The sequence below is a fragment of the Macrosteles quadrilineatus genome, unplaced genomic scaffold (genome assembly GCF_028750875.1).
Source record: "Macrosteles quadrilineatus isolate MER2022 unplaced genomic scaffold, UCM_ALF_1.0 Scaffold_4__1_contigs__length_99947679, whole genome shotgun sequence".
NCBI classification, from domain to species: domain Eukaryota; kingdom Metazoa; phylum Arthropoda; class Insecta; order Hemiptera; family Cicadellidae; genus Macrosteles; species Macrosteles quadrilineatus.
This window is the reverse complement of record NW_026542597.1, coordinates 76,009,967-76,032,778: the sequence shown is the minus strand read 5'-3', so window position 1 is coordinate 76,032,778 and position 22,812 is coordinate 76,009,967. Positions and strand designations below refer to the sequence as shown.

Below are 22,812 nucleotides of genomic sequence, written 5' to 3'. Positions count from 1 at the left end.
GGTCCAAGAGGTCCCGGGTTCAAATCCCACCAAATCACCGGATTTTATCTAAGTGATAAAGCCGGGCTCGTGCCTAAGATCGAGTCCTAAGACAAAAAAAGTAGGGCATCGATTATCCACAGTCCAGTCATCCGAAAAGTTAGTTAATCGTAAGGCCGATCACCAGTGTTGTCCAGACTGATATTTATGCTCACGATTGTTGCTGCAAATTCAGGAGACAATCACAATCAAAATTTGTTTATGGGAATTCGTACTTGATTTTGAACATAGTGGTTTTATTTAAGATAATTCTTTTTAGCAAACTTGTTTTTGAATGTATGAATTATTTAAGTTGTTCAATGTTTCTTGGTTTTTTTGCAGCTGGAAATCCAGATGGTCTCAATTTGAAAACTTACCCAACAGATCAAATCATCAAAGAAAGTAAGTTTAGTCTATATGACAATCCAAACTAATGTGAAAAATTCAACACCTAAAAAATTTAATTTTCCAGTGATATCGGCTATAGGCGATGTCAAGCGGCTCATAGTAGGTCACTTTTAGACTACTGAACTGATAAATTGTGTTTTTGATAGTCTGAAAAGAAAAAGTAATAAGTGTAAACAAATGGTTATAAGACTAAACTATAGAATCAACATTGGCAAATTTAACATAGGTTAGGTCAAAGGTGGGAACCATAATTTGTTTATGTGCTGTTTTAGTGATGTTTAATTGTTTTAAGAGATTGAGCTAATTATGTGCCATTACTACAATGAATCTATTTGTTTATAAGTATATTTTATAAAAATAATAATTTTTATATTTACATTTTACAATTTACCAGTAGAACATTTCTGGCCAAAGTGTCTTAGGATTAACTAGCTCAGTGGACACTAGTTGGTTTACATAGCTGCAACATCTTTTCAATGCTGTCCCTTTTTTCGTAATACTGTACTAACAAAATTGACTTCAATATCTGTCCTTTTATTAAAATTTTTGGTTGCAAAAAAATGAAAATTATAGTATATTAGTGTATAGTATATTATACAGGGTGTTCATTTGAAAACTTTCCATATCTGTTGTGTGCAAAGGTAAGGCTTTTAACACTTGTTTGTTCTCATTTCCCCCTAATTTGGACATGCCAAATACAATAAAATTATTTTCAATTTCGAAAAATGCCCCAAAAGGGCCCAATTTGGGGGGTAGGGGTGCTTTTTGAGAAATTTTCAAATGTAAACATGGGTTGTGTGATACATCAATTTAAAGGTCTAATCACCCCGACTGTTTTGGTGCAATAAAAATGTAATTATCTTTAACCGTATTTACAGGGTGGGTCAAAACGTTTTAAAAAAGGACTTTGAAGTTAAGTACCGCATTACCCGAACTACTGAACGGAACAGCGCCAAATTTATTTCCAAGCTTATTCTTGATCTACGCTTTAAGATAACATATAATAAGGGAATTTTCCATGTTATCTTCTAATTTTTAAAAAATCTCAAATTTTAAGAATAAAAGAAAGCTGAAAACTCAAAATTCTTAAATAGCAAGGTATAACAAATTTCATACCACGTGAAAGGTCCCTTTTTAACAAACATTTTACGTATTTAAGTTTTCTTTCTATCTCTTACCGTTTAAAAATTGCAGTAGAAAAACTTAATTTTCTATGGTAAAATTATAACGAGTTTTCTAACAAAACACATTGCACTTTGCTCAACGATGTATTATGATTAATTACAAATTGATCAACTACTTTTACTTGTGTCAGTTAATCTTGGGCCCTTCATCCTGTTCTTTTCTCATTGGTAACTGAGCCAGTTTCAGAAATTTCTTAACTACATCATTTACAGCTTTATGACTTAGGGTCTTACCTGGATATTTATTGTTAAACACTTTGCAGTTATCCTGAAACACTTTTGTTCTGCCCAATAAGTAAAAATAAAGTCTATTTTTTTAAGTGTACACCATATTCGATTAGATACTACAGAAAATAGTACTTTTTGAAATTAGTACTACCATTGACTAGTCAATGGTACTACAGAAAGCGGCCCACATGTAGGTTGTCCTCATCAGCTAAGACTTGTTTTTCACAAGTTAAAACGTAATGACTTGTTTGTCAAGCAGGGTATCAATAATTATGAATTGTTTCCTTCAGTTAATGCACCATTAAATGTGTCTAGAGACGAATTTTGGCTGTTTCATTAGAAAACTAGTTACAATATTACTATGGATAATTCAGTTTTTCTACTGCAATTTTTAAACGGTAAGAGATAGAAAGAAAACTTAAATACGTAAAATGTTTGTTAAAAAAGGACCTTTCACGTGGTATGAAATTTGTAATACCTTGCTATTTAAGAATTTTGAGTTTTCAGCTTTCTTTTATTCTTAAAATTTGAGATTTTTTAAAAATTAGAAGATAACATGGAAAATTCCCTTATTATATGTTATCTTAAAGCGTAGATCAAGAATAAGCTTGGAAATAAATTTGGCGCTGTTCCGTTCAGTAGTTCGGGTAATGCGGTACTTAACTTCAAAGTCCTTTTTTAAAACGTTTTGACCCACCCTGTAAATACGGTTAAAGATAATTACATTTTTATTGCACCAAAACAGTCGGGGTGATTAGACCTTTAAATTGATGTATCACACAACCCATGTTTACATTTGAAAATTTCTCAAAAAGCACCCCTACCCCCCAAATTAGGCCCTTTTGGGGCATTTTTCGAAATTGAAAATAATTTTATTAAATTTGGCATGTCCAAATTAGGGGGAAATGAGAACAAACAAGTGTAAAAAGCCTCACCTTTGCACACAACAGATATGGAAAGTTTTCAAATGAACACCCTGTATATTTTAGTGATTTTTATAAATAGAAAATCCAATGGTATTTGTTTTTTATAAAAGAGGTTTCTAGTGATTCACTCCAAAATTAAGCGGGGATATAAAATTGGTATTAGGTTAATTCTCAGTGGTTTATAAACACTAAATAATTTGATAATTATTCATAGATATTTACAACTATAACTTTCTACAGTTCTAAGACTAGTTGCATTCTAACAAAATATTTTGTTATTTTTCACTTTCTGTTCCTGATAGCTGAACAAGGTAAGACAATGTCATGGAATGTTTTGATGTTATTCTGTATTCTTCCTGATTTCATAGCAAACGGACCAAATGTGTACTTTGATCTTTTGTCAGCTTATGAATTATATTTTCCTCAAAATGAGAATTTCAATTTAGTTTCATTGAAGAAAAGTAAAACCAACAGTTTGAAAAGATTTGTTGATTAAATATTTGAAAATTGGACATACCTGATAGTGATAACATTTTTTTTTTTTTTTTTTTGAGAAAAAGTGTACCAAAAGAGTAATATGATTATTCTTTTTGACAGAGGTTTATTTCTTCGTTTCCTCAAATCTTTGTAAAAATTAATTTACAAATTTCGAAAAACAATTTTAAATGTGCCCTTAAATGATTTTATTTTTTTATTACAATCTTAAGATAGTAATTATTTATTATTGTAATCAATTATCATTGATCTTAAATGGTAATCCCTAAATATTGTAATGTTTCGATATTTTATAGTCCAAATTTAATGCTGTAGTAGTAGTGAAATGTTTGTGACATATTTATATATGTTATGAATGATTTATAAAGCTTTATTTGTTGTCGTTCTTGCTCATGCTCATGTAATTTGTATTTAGGCTAAAGAAAAGTTTAATTACAACTTACAACTTATGTTTAGTTACCTTGCACATTCACCCCCTTAAATACTCTAAAATGTAATTGGCTGTGATTTTACTATACATCATTTGCTTAGGTGTTCTATTTTAAATGCTTTTAATTTATAATGGTTTCTCTGTACTTAGTTACTTTCTAAACGGTTGTTCTTGCTAGTTTTATGTTGTGTAGAAACCAGTGTAAGACCAGATCATTCTGTTGAACACAGAACATTCACAGTTTGGTCTTTGATTAGTTATGATATTTTTTATGGATTTCATGTAGCTTCCAAAGCATTGTAGAAAGGGATATCAACTAATTTGAAGAACAGTTTTTAAATTATTATTAATAAATAGAATGACTTTGCACCTGGAATTTAAATTGCAGTGTTGTAGAATGTAAAAATGGGGTTGTAGTCACTGTAGTAGTCAGTAGCTATTTTCATACAACATTTTTTTCAAAAATAACTTTTTTAATTTTTCATGAATTGGGGGAACGTAGTTGTTACATAAGGTGAGAGGCATTGATAAACTCTTTTCATGAAGCAATAAGAAACAAATAATTTCTTGTTCATGTACCACTGTGTCATTATGCATAGCAAGCAAATAAGATTCAAACTTTTGAGTTTTAGTGTAGATTCTTTGACACATATTTGCAGTTCAATAATTTAAAATATTCTACTAAATTCTTAACAAACTTTTCTTGGTATTTGTTTAGTTTTAAATACATTTAAGTCCCACAAACTCACCACCTAATGTGCAGACTTTTCAGTGCACAATTCTTCCTATGTTCCTCTGAAACCATATTTCGGGTGTATTATTTGTTGGTAACTCTGCCTGCTACGGCAAACTACAAAATTAGTAGCTTCAATTGCATTGTCTTTACACTGTTTTTGCCATCGAGTCCATTGGTGTAGTTAGCATTTTCCAGTGTGGGAAGGCTCACCATTGTTGCAGTCAAGAATATAGGTCACTTACCAATATGAGGTTTTTTTGGGAAAATCAGAATAGGAACACCATTCCCACACGCCCGCCCCACTACACCACGTATTGTGTCTTAGCAGACATTGAGTCTTGGAGACGTGATTTATGCATAGGCCTACAGTACTTGATAACCTGCGCTAGCCACTTAATGTCAAGCAGTGCCATAACATTGATTTTTTTTGGGGGAAAAGTACTTTCTTTGATTGGTTAAATTTACAAATTTGTATGATGTTTTGTTGTTAATGATAATATGAGAAATTGAAAATAGAATGGACTGTAGTACATCTTGGTTTTAATTTGATGTCCTTTTTCTGATAATCAAGCATTTTCCTTACCCAGCCACTGTTGGTCTGTTTACACCCAGTATGCAGACCTTGATGTAGATCGACTTATTTACTGGTGACAAAAATCAAGAATGACTTCTAAAGAAGGTTTATTAATTATGTGTTGTGTTGCTCTTTAGGCAGGGAGGTGGTGTTCCAGTGTCGAGACGAGGGGCCACTAAGGGCTTCTGTGAGGTGGATCCGTAGTAACAACGAACCTCTACCTCCCGGCTCACGGGATATCAAGGGACGGCTCGAGATGCCAAACATTCAGGTATGTAACTGCTTTAAAATATTAACCATTCACGTGAGACTATTAAAAAATTCACTTTGCTCTTTGAGGTAATAAACAGTTTAATTTGTCTGAATCTGAAATAAAAGCAGTTTATGTACTTGTTATTAAATTAAATTATGTATTTGTAGTATACCGGTGTGACTGGTTAAAATTTAGAATTGTTAAAATATCAGTATCAGTATATCTGGTAATGTTGATTGAAGTTTTTCATTGTATCCATAAAAACAGTATTATATATTACAAGTCAGAAAAATGAAAATTTTATCCAGGTGTTTCTGCAAGTGATAATATAAATAGAAGTGCCTTTTTCGAAGTAGATTCGTTGTAATAACCTTTTATCACCTAATTTTTTTATGCACAATCTTTTCTCAAAATCTCCTTCAACAAGTCGATGGTCAGTAGTAATTGATTTACAGACAAAACGATGTATTCTTTATCAAAGACACATATGTTCCTCATCATCTTTTTTAGGGATGGATGGGATTGAATTTTTAGTTCGGGACGGGACGGGACGGGATTTTTATTTCCTTCCAGATTTTCAGGACGGGACGGGACGAGATTTTTTTCTGTGCATTAAAAGAAAGTCTTGAGTATTGCAGTTACCAAAAAAGGCATACGAAATCAATCTTTACCGTTTGTGGCACTGATCTATAAAAACCAAAAAATGGGTAACAATTTACAGGTACCTATAGAAACTTGTGACTCGCGGTCGAAATGACTTGCGGTCACTGTGCGATCGTCAAAATGACGGCGGTCATGGGGTGATCGTCGGTACGACTCGCGGTCATGGCATGATCGTCGGTATGACTCGCGATCACGGCGCGATCGACGGTATGACTCCGCGGTCACGGCGTGATTGTCGGTATAACTCCGCGGTCATGGCATGATCGTCGGTATGACTCGCGATCACGGCGCGATCGACGGTATGACTCCGCGGTCACGGCGTGATTGTCGGTTTGACTCCGCGGTCACGGCGTGATCGTCGGTACGACTCCGTGGTCACGGCGTGATCGTCGGCATGACTCCGCGGTCACGGGATGATCGTTGGTATGACTCGCGTTCCCGGCATGATCGTCGGTATGACTCACGGTCACGGTGCGATCGTCGGTATGACTCCGCGGTCACGGGGTGATCGTTGGTATGACTCGCGTACACGGCGTGATCGTTGGTATGACTCCGCGGTCACGTCACGATCGTCAGTATGACTCCGCGGTCACGGGGTGATCGTCGGTATGACTCGCGGTCACGGCGTGATTGTCGGTATGACACCGCGGTCACAGCGTGATTGTCGGTATGGCTTCGCGGTCACGGCGTGATCGTCGGTCCAATAATCGCGGTCACGGCGCGATCGTCGTTATGACTCAGCGGTCACGGCGCAATCGTCAAAACGACTTCGTCAAAACGACTTCGTCTTCTGCGTTCGCGGACCTATCGCTCGTAATAGCGGCGTCATCGGCACTCGCGAAGCGGCAAAATCGCCGGTGATCGGACCAAATCCCGTCCCGAAAAATTCCCGAATCAAAAATGTAATCCCGTCCCGATAATCGGGAATATTTTTTTCCCGAAAAATTCCCGAAATTTCGGGACCCGTTCATCCCTAATCTTTTTCATATATTTTAATCGTATTATGCTGTTTTTTTAAGTATTTTTGTTAAAGTTCTGTGCTTTGGTTTTGATTTAATTTAGACTAAAACATGTTTTGCTTTCAGCTGGAGCACACCGGAACTTACATCTGTGAGGCTATTGGTTTCTCTCCTACCACACCAGGCTCCAGGGCTTCTGTATATCTCAGAGTAGAACCATGTAAGATGTTGGAAATGCTTCAAACTTATATCTTTAGACACATTCTGTATCTGCATGACAATGGTTAACGTACTGTAGTAAAGTAAACCTATGTGTAAACAGAAGTGAATAGTAATCGTAGAATCAAGGTAAGATGTTGACTATACTACTGAAAATATTCCCCACCCTTGAAGACGAGCAGACGACCAGTTGAAGACTAGACACTAGTGTAATCGCACATAATTTCCACCTTTCGTTCTTACTAATACAATAAGTAAAGTAATTACTGTTAATTGGCCATATTTTAATAAGGAATACTACATCTATTGGCTTCATAACTGGGTATGATCCGGGAATTCAAAAAGGCCCTTAAAAACTGCTACAGAAACCTATTACCACTCCTGCTAAGTAAGCCTACTACCAATGATTATAGTGTTGTAAGTGGATATAATAATGGCATGGCCATATCTCAAATTATAGTCTATATCTTCATCAAAAATTACATATAGAAACGTAAAGTTCACATTTAAAAACAAAAAGAATATTTTTAGTCAACGCTAGGCCGGCCTCACTTGAATCATGAAACAACACAACACAGGCTGCACCGCAAACACAAAGCACTCAAATCTTAATGGTAGCCAGGCAAATTTGTATATATCCTATTGTTTACAACAAAGATAATTTTTTAACTTACATGCTACGGAACAACCAATCCACTCTGCCTTGAAGAAACTATTTCAATCGCTATACTAAATGGTGTTTGAGATTCCACAAACCTACTTACTGTTCTGTATCATGGACATGTTGACATTTTTGCAAGCAGCTGGGAAATTTAAACCACTGGGAAAAATGAATGAAAACGTGGCTTTGTCAAAGTATGGTGTCCGCACTGACACTGACTTGGATACTTTCGGATCAGGTATCAAAAAAGTGTTTATTGCTTACGTTAGACTCAGTTGTAGACATATTGGAAATTTGCATAGAAAGGATAAGTCTGCAGTTTAGATTTACGTAAATCACTGTAGTTGTTGTTTAAGTTTTTAGTAAATATTTCTCATGCATTTTCCATTTCAAAACTAACTATAGCCTTAGTATTGACAATTTATTTGAGCTAAGTGTAATCTTATGTTCAAATTATTAGAATTAGTATTTCATATTTAGATTTTTTCATAGTCAGACTTAGATCTTGTCCAAAATTGTAATAGCTATTTGACACTTACTTTTAGGTTTTTAGTATCTATTTGTTAGGATGTGTACATTGTTTGCAGAATTTGCAGGTAGTATTTTGTCTTCATAATTACAATTTAAAAACCTTTATCGAGTTAAAATAATATTGATGTTTGGCTTATTCAACTTTTTTTTCTCTTGCTTGCATTACTAAACTTGAATATGTGGTAAGTTTTTAATGTGATATTCTTTATCCAATTATTTACATAGAACACTTATGTAAAGAGTATCCCAGCATGCTATTATTAGGTTTATTGAAATATAGTTTTAGACAATAACTAGAGAAATTAGCCTCTGAACATACTAGAATTTGTATAAAACTTATTCAAATTCCAAACCATTATAATTTTAATATTTTATATAGCATTGGACAAAAGAAAATTTTAGTTTTTATTTACATAGGTATTAAGATTAACATTTTTTTTTCAAACTTAACGTAAGACAGTCAGTACAAAGTTGAAATAATTTCAATATTCCCTTTTCCCTAAGTATTTATTTTTGGATTCGAGTCCATTACATTACCTTCATCAAACTACTGAAAGTTATTATTATTATTAATTAAAAATTTATTTAACATTGAATTAAATTTGAATTTTTCTCTGTGAATAAAAGTAAAAGTTCAAATTTCAAACAAACATTTTAATGTGAAAACAACAAACTATCACTCTAAAGTTTAGTACTCAGATTAGATTACTCAATACATTCAAATTTCTATACTTTCAATAATTGTGAAACACTTTCCAAATTTGTGTTTGGGTTGCATGGTTAAATTGTTTATCAAATAATCTGAAAAACTTTAATTGAAAATAAAATGTGAAGACTTTGTTCTTTTGCAGTTGATGAAATCGCCGTGCCAACTCGTAAAGCTTGTGGATTCAACGAGGCTACATGTTCAAACGGAGATTGCATCGCTAAGAACCGTGTTTGTGATGGGAGAAACGACTGTACTGATGGATCAGATGAGATAAGATGCAGTAAGTATTCTCACTGTGTGTAAAAAGTTTTTCTTACATAAATTAAATCCCTGGATTAAAACTGGCACTGCCAAGTCCGTTGATCCTGCAGAATTTCCAGCATCTTTTCCCGAGGTTACGGCCTCCTGTGTTTGAGTGACGTTGGAGACATTTCTGTTATCGGCTGTAGAGAAGGAGGCTCGTTCATTGACAGGATTAAAATGGTGTTGCAATGTGATTATGGAGAGGAGTTATATTTGAGCAAGGCTCAGACTAGGAGTTCGCCAAACTGATGGAGGTCCGGGGAGAAGATTAAGATAAATGTTGGGACAATACTTTTGAATACTTTTCAATCAAATGGCGACCATACAAAGTAGGTATTTTAAGCCAATACTTCAGTATTGGGTTCAATGAGAGCGGTAATGTCATTAGAAGCTTTTAAGGGTGTGGACTATGACTTAATTTTAACTATTTATCCTAGTATAAAAAACACCAGCACCTCTAGACTACACTGATTTCAGTAAGCAAGAAAGCCCAAATGTTTTACACATAGTCAAAAAGGACATAATACAAAACAGATGCAGTATTTTGAACAAAAATTGGTTACGTGTTTTCCACAGATCCGCACGGGTGTGAGCCGAATGAGTTCCGTTGTGACAACAAGAAGTGTGTCCAGAAGACTTGGAGGTGTGACTCAGACGACGACTGCGGTGACGGCTCAGATGAGAGAAACTGTGAACCGAGCCCTCCAGGTCAGTCTTTGCGTAATTCATCTGTATTTTTTTTATATTGTAAGAATATAGTTTGTAAAATGGTGTTCTATACCATAGATAGGTAGATGAGTGTTTTTAGTGCTCACCTGGAGATCAAAAGGTTACCACTTTAATCCTTTAATCAAGTCAGTAGCATTTTGATGGTTCAAAACTTGTGCTATCTGTCCTTGATCTTTGGGATTTTAATAAATTATCTTGACTAATAAAACAGCTGATCCATTCTACACTTCAGTTGCATTGTATTCAGCTTAAAAACCACAATAAAGTGTGGGCCAATGTCTTAAATAATTGATAATAATTACCGTCAATGATTGTTTGAAAAACCAGAAGTAAAGTTAGTTTTTTCATGATTTATCATTATTACTCGAACATCTAGCTCTGCTGAGTAATTTCTTTATGAAACTCTATTTATGTTCCCGCCAGAATTCTGAATGGTTCTCTTTCTGTTCCCCATTTGTTTTGTGACACTAAGAACTCTGATTACATTCTATTAAATTTTATTATTTAGTTTCACCTGTCTATTTCATTGACCAATGATGATTACCAATGATCAGCAGTTTTATTTTTAACTTACTTTGTCGGTTGAAAGATAGATTCATAACCCAATAAATGCTTGATGTAAGAAATTTCCAATGTGTTTATGGCTGGTCATAATTCATGTTCTTACCTTGTTTAGGTTCTGCTTGTCAATACAATGAGTACCAGTGTGCCAGGAGAGACCAATGCATTCCAAAAGCATTCCATTGTGACATGGAGGTAGACTGCCAAGACGGCAGCGATGAGTTTGGTTGTTGTAAGTAACTAGTTTGCTACAAATGTGAATGGTGTGGTTATTTTATTTATTGCTCTAATTTTATATACAGTAAAAACTCACTAAAACCTCATCAACTCGACAATTTGTGGATGCAGAGGCTGTCCACAATTCCTCCACAACATTTACAATTACTTACATAAGTATTTTTACATATTGATTTAGTAAAAAAATTTCAAAGATACAATTTGAGGAAGGAGAATGACTTGTACCTCACTTACACATGACAACACTTACAACATGGCCCTTACACATTATATTTCATCAGAACTTTAAATTTATCAAAAATAATTATCTATACTATTTCTCTTTCACTGGCTCATGTACATTAATATATTTCTTAATGTTTTCTTTACTGATTCTTTTCCACAATGAATCCCCTCTTGTTGGTCCACAGCAAAGGCGGAAATTCAGAAGCCACCGCCTTCTATGGTGGTGAAACAGCCTGGTGAGACGTTCATCATCACTTGTACGGCAGTGGGCGTTCCTACCCCGGAGGTGGTGTGGCGGCTCAACTGGGGACACATTCCCTCCAAGTGTCAAACCACGAGTAGAGACGGCTACGGTGTCCTTACCTGCCCTAATATTCAGGTGCGGGACAATCTAGGAGGATTAAACATTAAGGAGAGGGCACGCGAATAGGAATACACGTGTTGCGGTGAAGCCAGCTTTAGCAGAACACTAGAGGGGCACGCGGAGCCGTAGAGTGGCAAAAAGCCTCGGCTATAACATGGGAGAGATAGGGGAAAACGCGACGCGCGCTGTTTCGAATTAAAATTGCCGCTAAACTAAAACACCCGTGTTATTCACCGATGGCATTCTTAAAGTAAATTAAATTTCCTATCGAACGGTGTCAATCATTCCTATAAAAACTATTATTTATTATTTATTATTGAAGATCAAAGTTGAAAGAATTTACCTGGACTTTGAACATATGATTACTATAATTACATTTTTGAAAAAAATATGATGTATCTACACAAATTAACAATTTATTCATGTTCCTTAAAAGTTTCTCGAAATAAAAAATATATATTTACCTATATTTAAAAGTGTATTTATAAAAATAATTACAATAATTTTTTTTATTTTTCCAGTTTATAAAACAATCTTACTAATAATAGGTTAAAATGAAAATTTTAATTCGGGTGGTGAAATATATTTTAAATTTGCATTTTTCATAGTTTTCTAGATTTGTTAATATAATTTTTTACTAGTTTTAAGTCATTGATGTGCTAGACAGGTGATTTTAAATAGCCAAAGTTAAGAAAAAAATGCAAAGCCGCTCTAACTTTTTTCAAACCAACAGCCGTTACAATTAAATTACAATCATAAAAAGTAAAACAATTTCTTGGCAATCAAATTCTTGATTTTTTTAATATCATATTGAACTATATTTGATCTGTTTGCCCAAAGAAACTTTGAGTAAAAAGTGTAAATGTTCAACAATCATCGCGTCTTCTGACGCCAAAGTGCGTTTATCATTCTTTTAAAGGATTAAAACCTATTTTATTTCTCTTTAAGAAAATGTTCAAATACACATACGGTACTACTTATGATTTGAGTTTAAATTTATGAACAGTAAAATCCATTGGTGATATGGCGGGATTTGAACCCGGGACCCCATGAACCGGAGTCCCGCGCTCTGGTTAGAGTATTATAAATAATACACAATACAAGTATGGCAAAAAATAAAAACAAGGACAACGAATTCTAAAATACAAGTCGTCCTTGTGTAAATTACTCACCTTTGAACGTACTATTGGTTCATAAATATGACTTTCCTCTTAATAGGTTCCTAATATTACGGTTAGAATTTAACTTTTTAATTTTCGTAGCATGATGAAGTCTAATTTTTAAATAGTCAATTGATATTTCTGTTACCAAATCTTCCAGTAACGCATACAGCGCAGTATGAGAGGGGGGCGGGAGAGTAGCGCTGCTTCCCCCCCTTCCTCAGTTCGCTGGCTTCAACGAAACTACAGCGTGTCCATTCCTTAATGTTTAATCCTTCTAGGGGACAATCACATGAATGTACTGGAATTCTCAAATTTATACTACTATTTTTTAGGCTTCCCGTAATCATGTTGTTGTCTAACTTTCATAGAATGTATTTGCTTTTAAGTTTTAAGATGCAGATATGTGTGGAGCTTACGGGCCCTAATATTAAGGTTCGGAACAATAACACTTGATTATGTTTATCAAAATTCTCAAATGCATACTACTACTTTTTGATCCAGTGAATAATTTGGAAAATTATTTTTAACTGAATATTTATTGTAAATAAGAATAAGAATAGTTTTTCCATTCTCAAAAATCTTTGGAAAAGTCCTAAACTATCAGAGTTGTGTTGGATCATCAAGTTATTAGTGTGTCTTTAAGCTGCAGGACTTCCATTTCTTCACTTGTAGTTTTGCTTCAATGTACAATAAATCATTATAATTTATAATATAATGAAAAACTCAAGAAAATACAACACTCTCTGGAAAAGATCCTCGTTGTATAGACAAAAAAGATATTTACTGTTCTTAACATTTCACTTATTCTGTTATGCTTATGATAAATGTTTTCTTATGTTTTTTATGTAAAACTTCCAAAGCCATATTCTTGGAAAATGAAATTTAATTAAATTAATTAAATATCCTTCATTTTACCATACAACTTCTACACTCTTTTAAGTACCACCATTGTTGGTGTCAATGAACTTAAACTGTCATAATCCAAATAAAATAAACTTTCAACATGTTTGGCAGGAGTCGGACCAAGGCGCTTACAGTTGTGAAGCCCTCAACAACCGAGGGTCGACCTTCGCCATTCCTGACACGATACTCGTGGTTAAACCGTCTCACACGACCTGTCCCGAAGGTTCGTTCAATGACTTGGCTACAAGACCTGACGAGTGCATTCCTTGCTTCTGCTTTGGTGTCACCACTAAGTGTCGCAGTGCCGACCTGTATATTTACCAGGTACGTTTGTGACTTGTAAAACTATCAATTTTGAAAAGGATTTTAAGATTTATATTGCAGTTTATGATTTAGTAAATTTTATATTCCATTAGTAGTACTGTAAGTGATATTTTTAGGTGTGCGCTCAAATTTAATGTGTAAGGTAAAGCCTTAAACAGAAGTGCACTCTATCACAGTATTTAATGGTAGAGTAATATGCGTACTTGGTAGTTTGGTTGTAAGGACATTTCTTCCACATATCTTTCCGCAATATTCACTTCCACTTCTTTCCGCAGTTGCCTCCGCCCCTGGATGTCTATAGGATAGTGAATGTCTACGTTCCTTCCTCAGGAGGCATAGAGATCCGGCGAGGTGAGACTTCCCAGTTCCAGGCTTCCATCCATCCTTCAGGAAGGAGTGGGTTCCAGGTATTCATCCTTAACAGCTAACACATAACTATAGAGTCATGAATTAGTTATTAAACTTTGCCGTGGGGATTATAAACTGTCAAAACCGTCAGATAGGCCCGAGTACCGTTTGACCCCCCAGTGCGTATAAGTGATTCAGGGGAGGGGTATTAGTGGAAGGGGTTGTAGTGGACAGGATGTAACGGAGACCAGGTACAGTTTAAATGGGCTACCCTAATATTGATTTGATTAGTAAACCTTCAATTTTTTCCTAATCAGCAAGTTTGGTTAGGCTAGGTTAGGTTAGTAGGTTGGTAATAAAAGTTTCATTTTATCCCTAAAACAAATTTTGCTTACCCCTCCCCTGGTCGATCTTTCCACCCCCATACCCGTCACACCGTCTGATACCTGGCCGGCACTCGCCCCGCCAAGCCTGCCAAGTCTCAGGCTGTAAAATGACCCTCGTCAAAGTGTTTAGGCAAACGGCACTCGGCGCTGCACTCCTTTTACTTTGAAGATTGTGGTTTGGTAGTTTACTTGTGTTTATGGATATATATATATTGAATATATATGGAAGTTTGCTTAGTCAGCAGGTTTGCTGCAGCAGTTTTCAAACCCCCCAAAGATTATAAAATAGTTTGTATTGTACATTTATTTTATTTTTTCAGATTTCACTGACAGACAATGAACTGAAATCTTCATACTACAATCCCGTTTATCCGTACTTTGCCTTGCCAGAGAACTACCATGGCAACCAGCTCAAGTCTTACGGAGGATTCATCAAATACACTGTCAAAACTGATGGAACCGGCAGCTCACTTCCTATACCTGATATCATCCTCTCTGTAAGTTATTTCAACTCATTCCAAAGCTGTATAAAATTACATTATAGAAGTAAGTATATGTCTGCTTGCAGCACTTTTTTACTATTGAGATTTTTTTGTTGAATTTCTACTAATTCTTAAAATATGGGGTTCCATTTTTGAACGGGACTTTTCATTTTTGTCACAGAGGTAGAAAAGAAAAACTAAAAACTGCCACTTTAGCAGTAAGCCTCTGTAGCATGTATTAATTTACATTTAAAACTCTGTAATCTGAGAAAACTTTATTATTCATTCACCAAATGTGTTAATGTTTGACTTAAAGGAAGTACCAGAGAGGAAATGTATCCAGAAAAAACTTTCTAATTGTAATTTTTATGCTCATACTTGTATTACAGGAAACATCTACTGCAAATCGGATTGGTTACACAACTTCAGTACTTTTCTGTAACAAAAATCTGAAATACACAGTCTAAGCGCTTTTCTGTTAAATTTATTTCATTATGCTCAAGTCGTATTCATATGGCCCTGAAGTAGTACATTTCGTTGTATTCAGTTTGTTGAATTGAATTTGAACGACTTGGTAAATCTTTCTGACGACTGTACTGTTTTTGAAGAAAATTTAGAAAATGTATGAAAAAGAGCATTTTCTGTCAACTTGAATCTTGTTCGTCCGTATTAATTAATAAGGGTTGATTAATGATTACCTATATTTATATTTTTTTTTATTACTATTTAAAAAAACTAAACATTTCTAACATTTTGTTTCAGGGTAACAACTACACCCTGGTGTTCAAAGGACCTCCCCTTGATCCCCGAAAAGAGAACAACATCGCTGTCCAGTTCTATCCGGGTAACTGGTACAGAGTCAGTCAGGATAACAGGGAGTATCCGGCATCTAGACAGGATATCATGATGACTCTGCAGAACATCGATCAGCTGCTTATCAGGTGAGTTGCCGGATAGATGGTTTCGGTTTCATCAAACCATCAAACACTTTTAATAACAACCTCAAATGAAACATTCAGAACAAATTAACCCATAGCAAATTGGAAGTGTCCGTGAACGCCAGGTAAATTACATATGTTCAGGGGCACTCCCATATTGCTAAGGATATAGCTTTTTTCCATGAGTAGCGGAGCCAAATTAGTCGGTATTGAATATCTATCTTATCAGACTAACAAAAAAAAAATGGTTCACACAGACAATCAACGGATTTCAATGAGTAGGCCTACAATTTTAGTATTTTTTTCTTTCTCATTTTGCCGTCATGCTTCCAATAAGAGTACATAATTAATTTCCAAAACGATTATGCTAATTTATAACACATCTACCATAGCCATAATGTTCCACCACTGGACCTAAACATTAGAAAAAAGTAAATTATCAATATCAAACATTAGCACAATATCATAAACTATTTATTAAATTAAAAACATAAACATAACTGTAAACAATCCTACTTTGACAGTTCTCATTGTGTTCACGCCTTTTTTTTTTGCTGCTTAATATTGGGTTGTCTTCTGTTCTTTTGCTTCTTTTGACCTTGTCTAAACCTAAAACCTTTCTACTTGTTGCCCAGGACGCAATATTTCAGTGATGGTCTGGAGACGACCATCACAGACATCAACATGGACTCTGCAGCCTACAGTAACAGTGGTCAAGGTCAGGCAGCTTACGTAGAGAACTGTGAGTGTCCCGTCGGCTACTCTGGGCTCTCTTGTGATGTAAGTACTACTGCTGTTTGTACAACTGAAATTCAGTCAAATTCTGTTAGCTGCCCATAATAGCATGAAGTGCGTTGCTAGCCAGATGGTTTACTGTTGTAATTTCAAATCAAGTTTAGAAATAAAAACAGAACCTTAAAGCTAAGCATATTTAAGAAGAAGTCCCTAAAAGGTTTGAGTAGTTGGGCCACTATCCTTTGATGAAAATTGAAGGTATATTTTTAAGGACCTCAAAATACCCCTTTCTTTGTTTGTATATATCTTGGTTTAATTTATGAAAAGGAAAATTTGGATCTTTTTTGTGTACATACAAAACTTGATCTAAACATTTGTTAAATTTACCGAAAGATAGGCTGCATAAAATAGTCTCTTCTAAATTTATAAACTGTTGTAAAACTTGTAATAAGTTGCCTAAAAAGGTACAAGTCCTCCATGAATTTTTTTATGTAGGCTAAGGCTCTGTATTTTTCAAGAAGTTCTGTTTTTGCAATGTTAATATTTATGACTGCAACCTGTACTCTTATGAGTTTACTAATTTATAATACAAAAGATGGAAAGTTTCCAAACACGCCATAGGGTTTCTAATAAGCAATCCTGACTAAAGAAACAGATGGTTTTAGTCAATAAAAACATACATATATCTTCTCGGATCTCACTCTATTCAACACTCTATGTTTGGATTAAATACACATAGTTGCTTACCTGTCATTGATAATATGTTGCAGAGTTGTGACCGAGGTTTCATGCACACCCAGAACGGACCATGGCTTGGCAGATGTGAACAACAGGTTGACTGTCCGCCCAAGTATTACAAGGATCACAGGGACAACCGTTGCCAGCCGTGTCCGTGTCCTCACACTGACTCACACCAGTAAGTCTACCGATGTTTAGTTTTCGGTTCAAATGTGTTTTCAATATTTTGTTAAGTTGTACGGTTTGTTAATTCGTTGTAGTGTAACTAGTGTAAGGAATATAATGGGAACAATTTGAGATGCACGCCAGTATTTATTACCTACTCTTACTCAAATTTAGAGGTATGCTTCCATGGTCATAGACTGTCAAATCATGGATTACAAGAGATACTGCGTTGTTGAGCTGACAAAGGTTTTGGCAGATGTTCAATGTTACAGCAATCCATCTCCGGTGTAAGTTAAAATTTAACTTGGTTGTAGCTGTGTTGAGTTTTAGCTTGCTCTAGATGATTTGCCGTAACTCATCCATATGGTCTGTATTTTTGCAAGTTCAATTAATAGTCCATGGAGCGTAGACGTTCTAACTCATGAAACAATTAAAAAACTACGAAGCAAATTTCTAATCCCACAGTATACTAGATACTTAAATTACAACCACTTTGGTGTGAAAAAATATTGTGAGGTGGTAAATAACTCTTTAGCAGCTGTTTGAAAATAACAAAATTAACATTGCTCTTATGGCGGGCAAATCCAAGATGGCCGTTAGCTTCCATGAACTCCCTTGGAAGACATTCAAAATAGCAAACGACATTTCTAATCTCACAGTATACTAGATCTTTACATTATAATCAGTTTGGTGTTTGAAAAACTATTTTGGGATGATAATTAAGTCTTCAGCAGCTGTTTGAAATTATCCAAGATGGCCGCTAGCCCCCAAGGACTCTTAAGTCATCAACAGGTCAACTCAGGTAGACTGATTCAAAGATTCAATAATCTTTCTAGACTATTGAAATATTGTACAGATATTTAGGATTGGACCTTGACTGAACCAAAAACTATAAAAAATGCACAAGTACTCAATAAAGTACAAAAAGTTCACAATAATACAATGGATAGGTTTTAAAAGCTCACACTCTGTGCACATAGTTTGTATACTACTGCACTATACTAAATGCTATAGACCCGTGTAAGGTGAGTCGGTGGCTCATTTGTTATCATCCCGGACTTCGGGCCCAAGGCAGTGATGTCGTGGGTTCAGATCCTGGTCACTGCCACAAACATTTAATCAGTACAGTTCACCTTATTACTGTACTGGCTCACCCCTTGCTTTGCTGGATATGTTCCACGCACAGATCTGTAGTCTATGTGGACGGGCAAATGCAAGGTTAAAAGGGACCACCTCTTTGGGGAAAAAAATAATAATAATAATAAAGGATACATCAAATATCTGAGTATGATATGAGCAAGGCAAAAAGGTTGTGACTTGTTTATTTTCATGGGTGTGAAAAAAGTAGTGTATGTATGCAACTAACTGTAAGAGAAATACACAGATGGTCTGAATCAAACGGATACTAATAAAACTTTTATTAGTATCCGTTAAAACGTACAAAATCAAGGTGTAGTCTACTGTATTGGTAGCTGTAGTCCTTTAGCTCGAGTAAGTCTTAACGGTTTGATTGTGGCGCAGGTTTGGCACGTCGTGCATTTTGGCGTCAGACAACAACATTACCTGTTCGTGTCCGCCGGGCTATGAAGGACGGCGCTGTGAAAAGTGCTCAGAGCCGTACTATGTTGGGAACCCACTGCAGGGACAGGCTTGCGTCCGCAGACCTCGTGAGTACTCGGAACTACATTGGAAAATTTTTACATACTATGGAAAATTGTCTATAGCATATGGCAACTTGTTGCCAATAGCTTTAATAGATACCATGCTGTTTATAGGCTAGGCATATTAGGAATATAAGTGGCAGTTAGCGGAAAGTTTAGGTACAGTCCTAATCATCACTTTTCTTTAGATTTTTTGGGTCGCTGAACACGAATATGAGGTTTGCTGACAGATATTTTGCCCGGAACATTGGTTATTTTGTGAAAAACCTTAAAATTTGGGCACTTTTTTTGGTTTTTTCGGGCAAATCTCGGTAAGTATGGGTTTTTGAGAAAATCCTGCTTTGTAAAGTTAAAGATGACAAAATTTACTACAAGTTTCCTATATAATGTTTGTTTCTACGACGAACCGTTTCACCACTAGAGCACACTAAAAAAGGCCAGAACTACAAAAAATTAAAAACATTGCTAAATGCTGCCGTTTTACATTACGTTTCCATGGAAACAACCCATATTACGATAATTTTAACTATTTATTCTTGATAACAAACTGAAACACACTTAAAAATACCCCCGAAGCAGCAAACCTGCAGACTAAGCGAATTTCCATTACCCTGATTGGATTTACACTAAAATGTCTCCTTAGAAATATCACATTTATTCCCTATTTAAATAAAAGTTTAACGAGTACTTAGGTTTGCTGCAACAGGGAGGGTAAAAAGGTGTTTTTAGTAAAATGTAATAATTTAGTATGAAATGAATGCATTTTCCAAATTTGATCAAAATATGTTCATAAACAAGCAAACTACAAACGTTTATTAGTCTCCATAAGAATAACATGGGCATTTTAAATTTACAGTTTGGAATTTTCTCTGTCAGAAGGACAAGAAGTGTTTTAGTTCTTCATCAGAATTCTTAGCGTTGCTGATACGTTGAAACAATGTGTTGGGGTTTACGGGTAAGAATTCTCTACTTTCATCGCGTTATTCACTATGGCAAGTGGCTGGACACGGTCTGCTCGTCTGAGTTTGACCTTACCAAAGTTAAAAGTTATCTACAACTCTTTTAATGTATTTCATCCTTTTTTCTCAACCACTATAGCAGTCAACCCTGTGGCCAGACACATCTCTGTGCTGAGAAAATAAATGGGTGTTTTGTGGGAACGGGAAATGTTCCAGCAGTCAGTCATACATCTTGGCATAGATTTATCAAGTGTGTTTCAGTTCATTATCATGAATAAATAGTTCAAATTATCGTAACATGGGTTGTTTCCATGGAAACCCAATGTAAAACCTTTGTAAAACGATTAGGGTTTATTTTCATTTTTGGTTTTGCCCAGCATGATCGGACTATGGGAACAGGGATTTATGGGGGGTTTTATGGGGTAAAAATTGGTTTTTCCTATTTTTTACCATATAAACTTAAAATTTAGCGATTTCTTTCCATACCATTTTGTAGAGCTTAAACAAACAAATAGTTTAGTATATTTAAGCGTTGTTATGCGCCTAATGGTTACGGACAAAATTCCAAAAATCTGTAAATTTAAAATGCCCATGTTATTCTTATGGATACTAAGTAAACTGTTGTAGTTTGCTTGTTTATGTTTATGAACATATTTTGATCAAATTTGGAAAATGCATTCATTTCATACTAAATTATTTCCTTTAAAAAAAAAAAAACACCTTTTTACCCTCCCTGTTGCAGCAAATCTCGTTAAACATTTATTTAAATAGGGAATAAATGTGATATTTCTAAGGAGACATTTTAGTGTAAATCCAATCAGGGAAATGTAAATTCGCTTAGTCTGTAGGTTTGCTGCGGCGGGGGTATTTTTAAGTGTGTTTCAGTTTGTGTAACATGGGTTGTTTCCATGGAAACGTAATGTAAAACGGCAGCATTTAGCAATGTTTTTAGTTTTTTGTAGTTCTGGCCTTTTTTAGTGTGCTCTAGTGGCGAAACGGTTCGTCGTAGAAACAAACATTATATAGGAAACTTGTAGTAAATTTTGTCATCTTTAACTTTACAAAGCAGGATTTTCTCAAAAACCCATACTTACCGAGATTTGCCCGAAAAACCAAAAAAAGTGCCCAAATTTTAAGGTTTTTCACAAAATAACCAATGTTCCGGGCAAAATATCTGTCAGCAAACCTCATATTCGTGTTCAGCGACCCAAAAAACATAAAGAAAAGTGATGATTAGGACTGTACCTAAACTTTCTGCTAACTTTCCTAATATGCCTAGACTATTATAGCATGACTGTCAATGGCAAAACCAAAATTTATCAGAGAGAATGTTTTACTGTACTAAAAGAATTATATAATGCGAAGAAGGTAAAGAATTGAATATTTGTATTCATTATTTTATTTCTAACAAAATAATATGCTGAAACATCGGAAACTAAGAAAATTCTATTTCTGAAGTATTCACATCATGTGTGAGCTCTGTTGCAAAATTACAGAATGTTACAAGTTTTTCCCTCCATTTATATAGATTACTGACTCCGATTTTTATCTTGCAGCTGAATCTGAGTGTGATGCAGCCGGATCAAGATCATCCCAACCAGACCCCTACACCGGCCAGTGCTTGTGCAAGGTAGGCTACATGGATACTCCTCATACTTTTCCATACTTTGAAAATCATAATATCATAATTATGAGTCACCTCATTTGATACCTAGAAGTGTCAGTCCACTCAACACCACACTTAACAATGAGTACGTGTGTAGTGGTTTGTGGTCAGTGGTGCTGTTTTTGTTATTTCAGCAGTGCCAACTGCGTGCGGAATTAAAATGAGGTTATAAAGAAGGTTATGAGAGTCTAAAAATTGCTACTGTTGGTAGTGTAATAATTTAATCTAGAACGGGGGCCTCAATGTGCCACATTTGAATTATTTTTATTTAATGTGTTGATGTTTGTCAGTATTGTCAGTTAATGTAGTGTCATTAGTAGTGTATTTTTATGCCTTTTATTTTTTATTACTTTGTGCAGTTCATTTAATGAAGAAAATAACCCTGATAGGAGGTATTAAATATAGTAAATCAGGCATCCACCCGTTTAAAATAAATTATACATGATAAATCATTGTTTTTAGAATTAATTTTAATCTTATTAACAATTTATTTTCTTAGATTGTCGAGATGAAAAATGTGTGCCTTTTAAAACTATCTAATTAGCCTAATGGATTTTTCTTGAAATTTATATATAGTTAGTTATATTGATGTTTGTCCTGAAATCCTGATACAAACTCAACTTTGTCTGTTTCTCATGCTTTTCTCCTGGATCATTTTGTAAGTAACTGGTTTTATCTAATAAACTATAAAGAGTTTGCAAACTTTTAATGATAAAACTTCTGTGCATCTCTAACTTGCCATTTGGCTTTGCAATTTGCTCATTTTAGCTACTATTGAAAAAGTTAAATTTGATGGTTTGGTTGAATTGATTTTGGATGAGTTTTTTTTTTATTTAAGTTTTCACAAATTTAGACTTTTGACAAGTTTTTTTTGTGACATATAAAATTTGGTCATATTACATGATATAGATAGTTAAATAATTTTGTTGTT

General features: G+C 34.9%; 1 protein-coding gene across 14 annotated transcripts in view; it reads left to right on the top strand.

Annotated features, from left to right (window-relative positions):
- Window positions 1–22,812, top strand: part of LOC128993328 (basement membrane-specific heparan sulfate proteoglycan core protein-like) — a 357,588-nt gene that overhangs the window by 282,075 nt on the left and 52,701 nt on the right. For 12 of the 14 annotated variants that reach the window (XM_054417150.1, XM_054417154.1, XM_054417151.1 and 9 more), the window contains 16 exons: window positions 361–420; window positions 5,137–5,270; window positions 7,001–7,094; window positions 7,897–7,992; window positions 9,167–9,274; window positions 9,874–10,005; window positions 10,703–10,819; window positions 11,235–11,428; window positions 13,591–13,803; window positions 14,079–14,210; window positions 14,858–15,034; window positions 15,782–15,960; window positions 16,593–16,737; window positions 17,463–17,608; window positions 19,117–19,262; window positions 21,772–21,845. In XM_054417150.1, coding sequence (XP_054273125.1) covers window positions 361–420; window positions 5,137–5,270; window positions 7,001–7,094; window positions 7,897–7,992; window positions 9,167–9,274; window positions 9,874–10,005; window positions 10,703–10,819; window positions 11,235–11,428; window positions 13,591–13,803; window positions 14,079–14,210; window positions 14,858–15,034; window positions 15,782–15,960; window positions 16,593–16,737; window positions 17,463–17,608; window positions 19,117–19,262; window positions 21,772–21,845 — 2,147 coding nt within the window. Of the gene's footprint in view, window positions 1–360; window positions 421–5,136; window positions 5,271–7,000; window positions 7,095–7,896; window positions 7,993–9,136; window positions 9,275–9,873; window positions 10,006–10,702; window positions 10,820–11,234; window positions 11,429–13,590; window positions 13,804–14,078; window positions 14,211–14,857; window positions 15,035–15,781; window positions 15,961–16,592; window positions 16,738–17,462; window positions 17,609–19,116; window positions 19,263–21,771; window positions 21,846–22,812 lie in introns of all 14 variants that reach the window. The other 2 variants (XM_054417146.1, XM_054417159.1) reach the window with 1 other exon arrangement.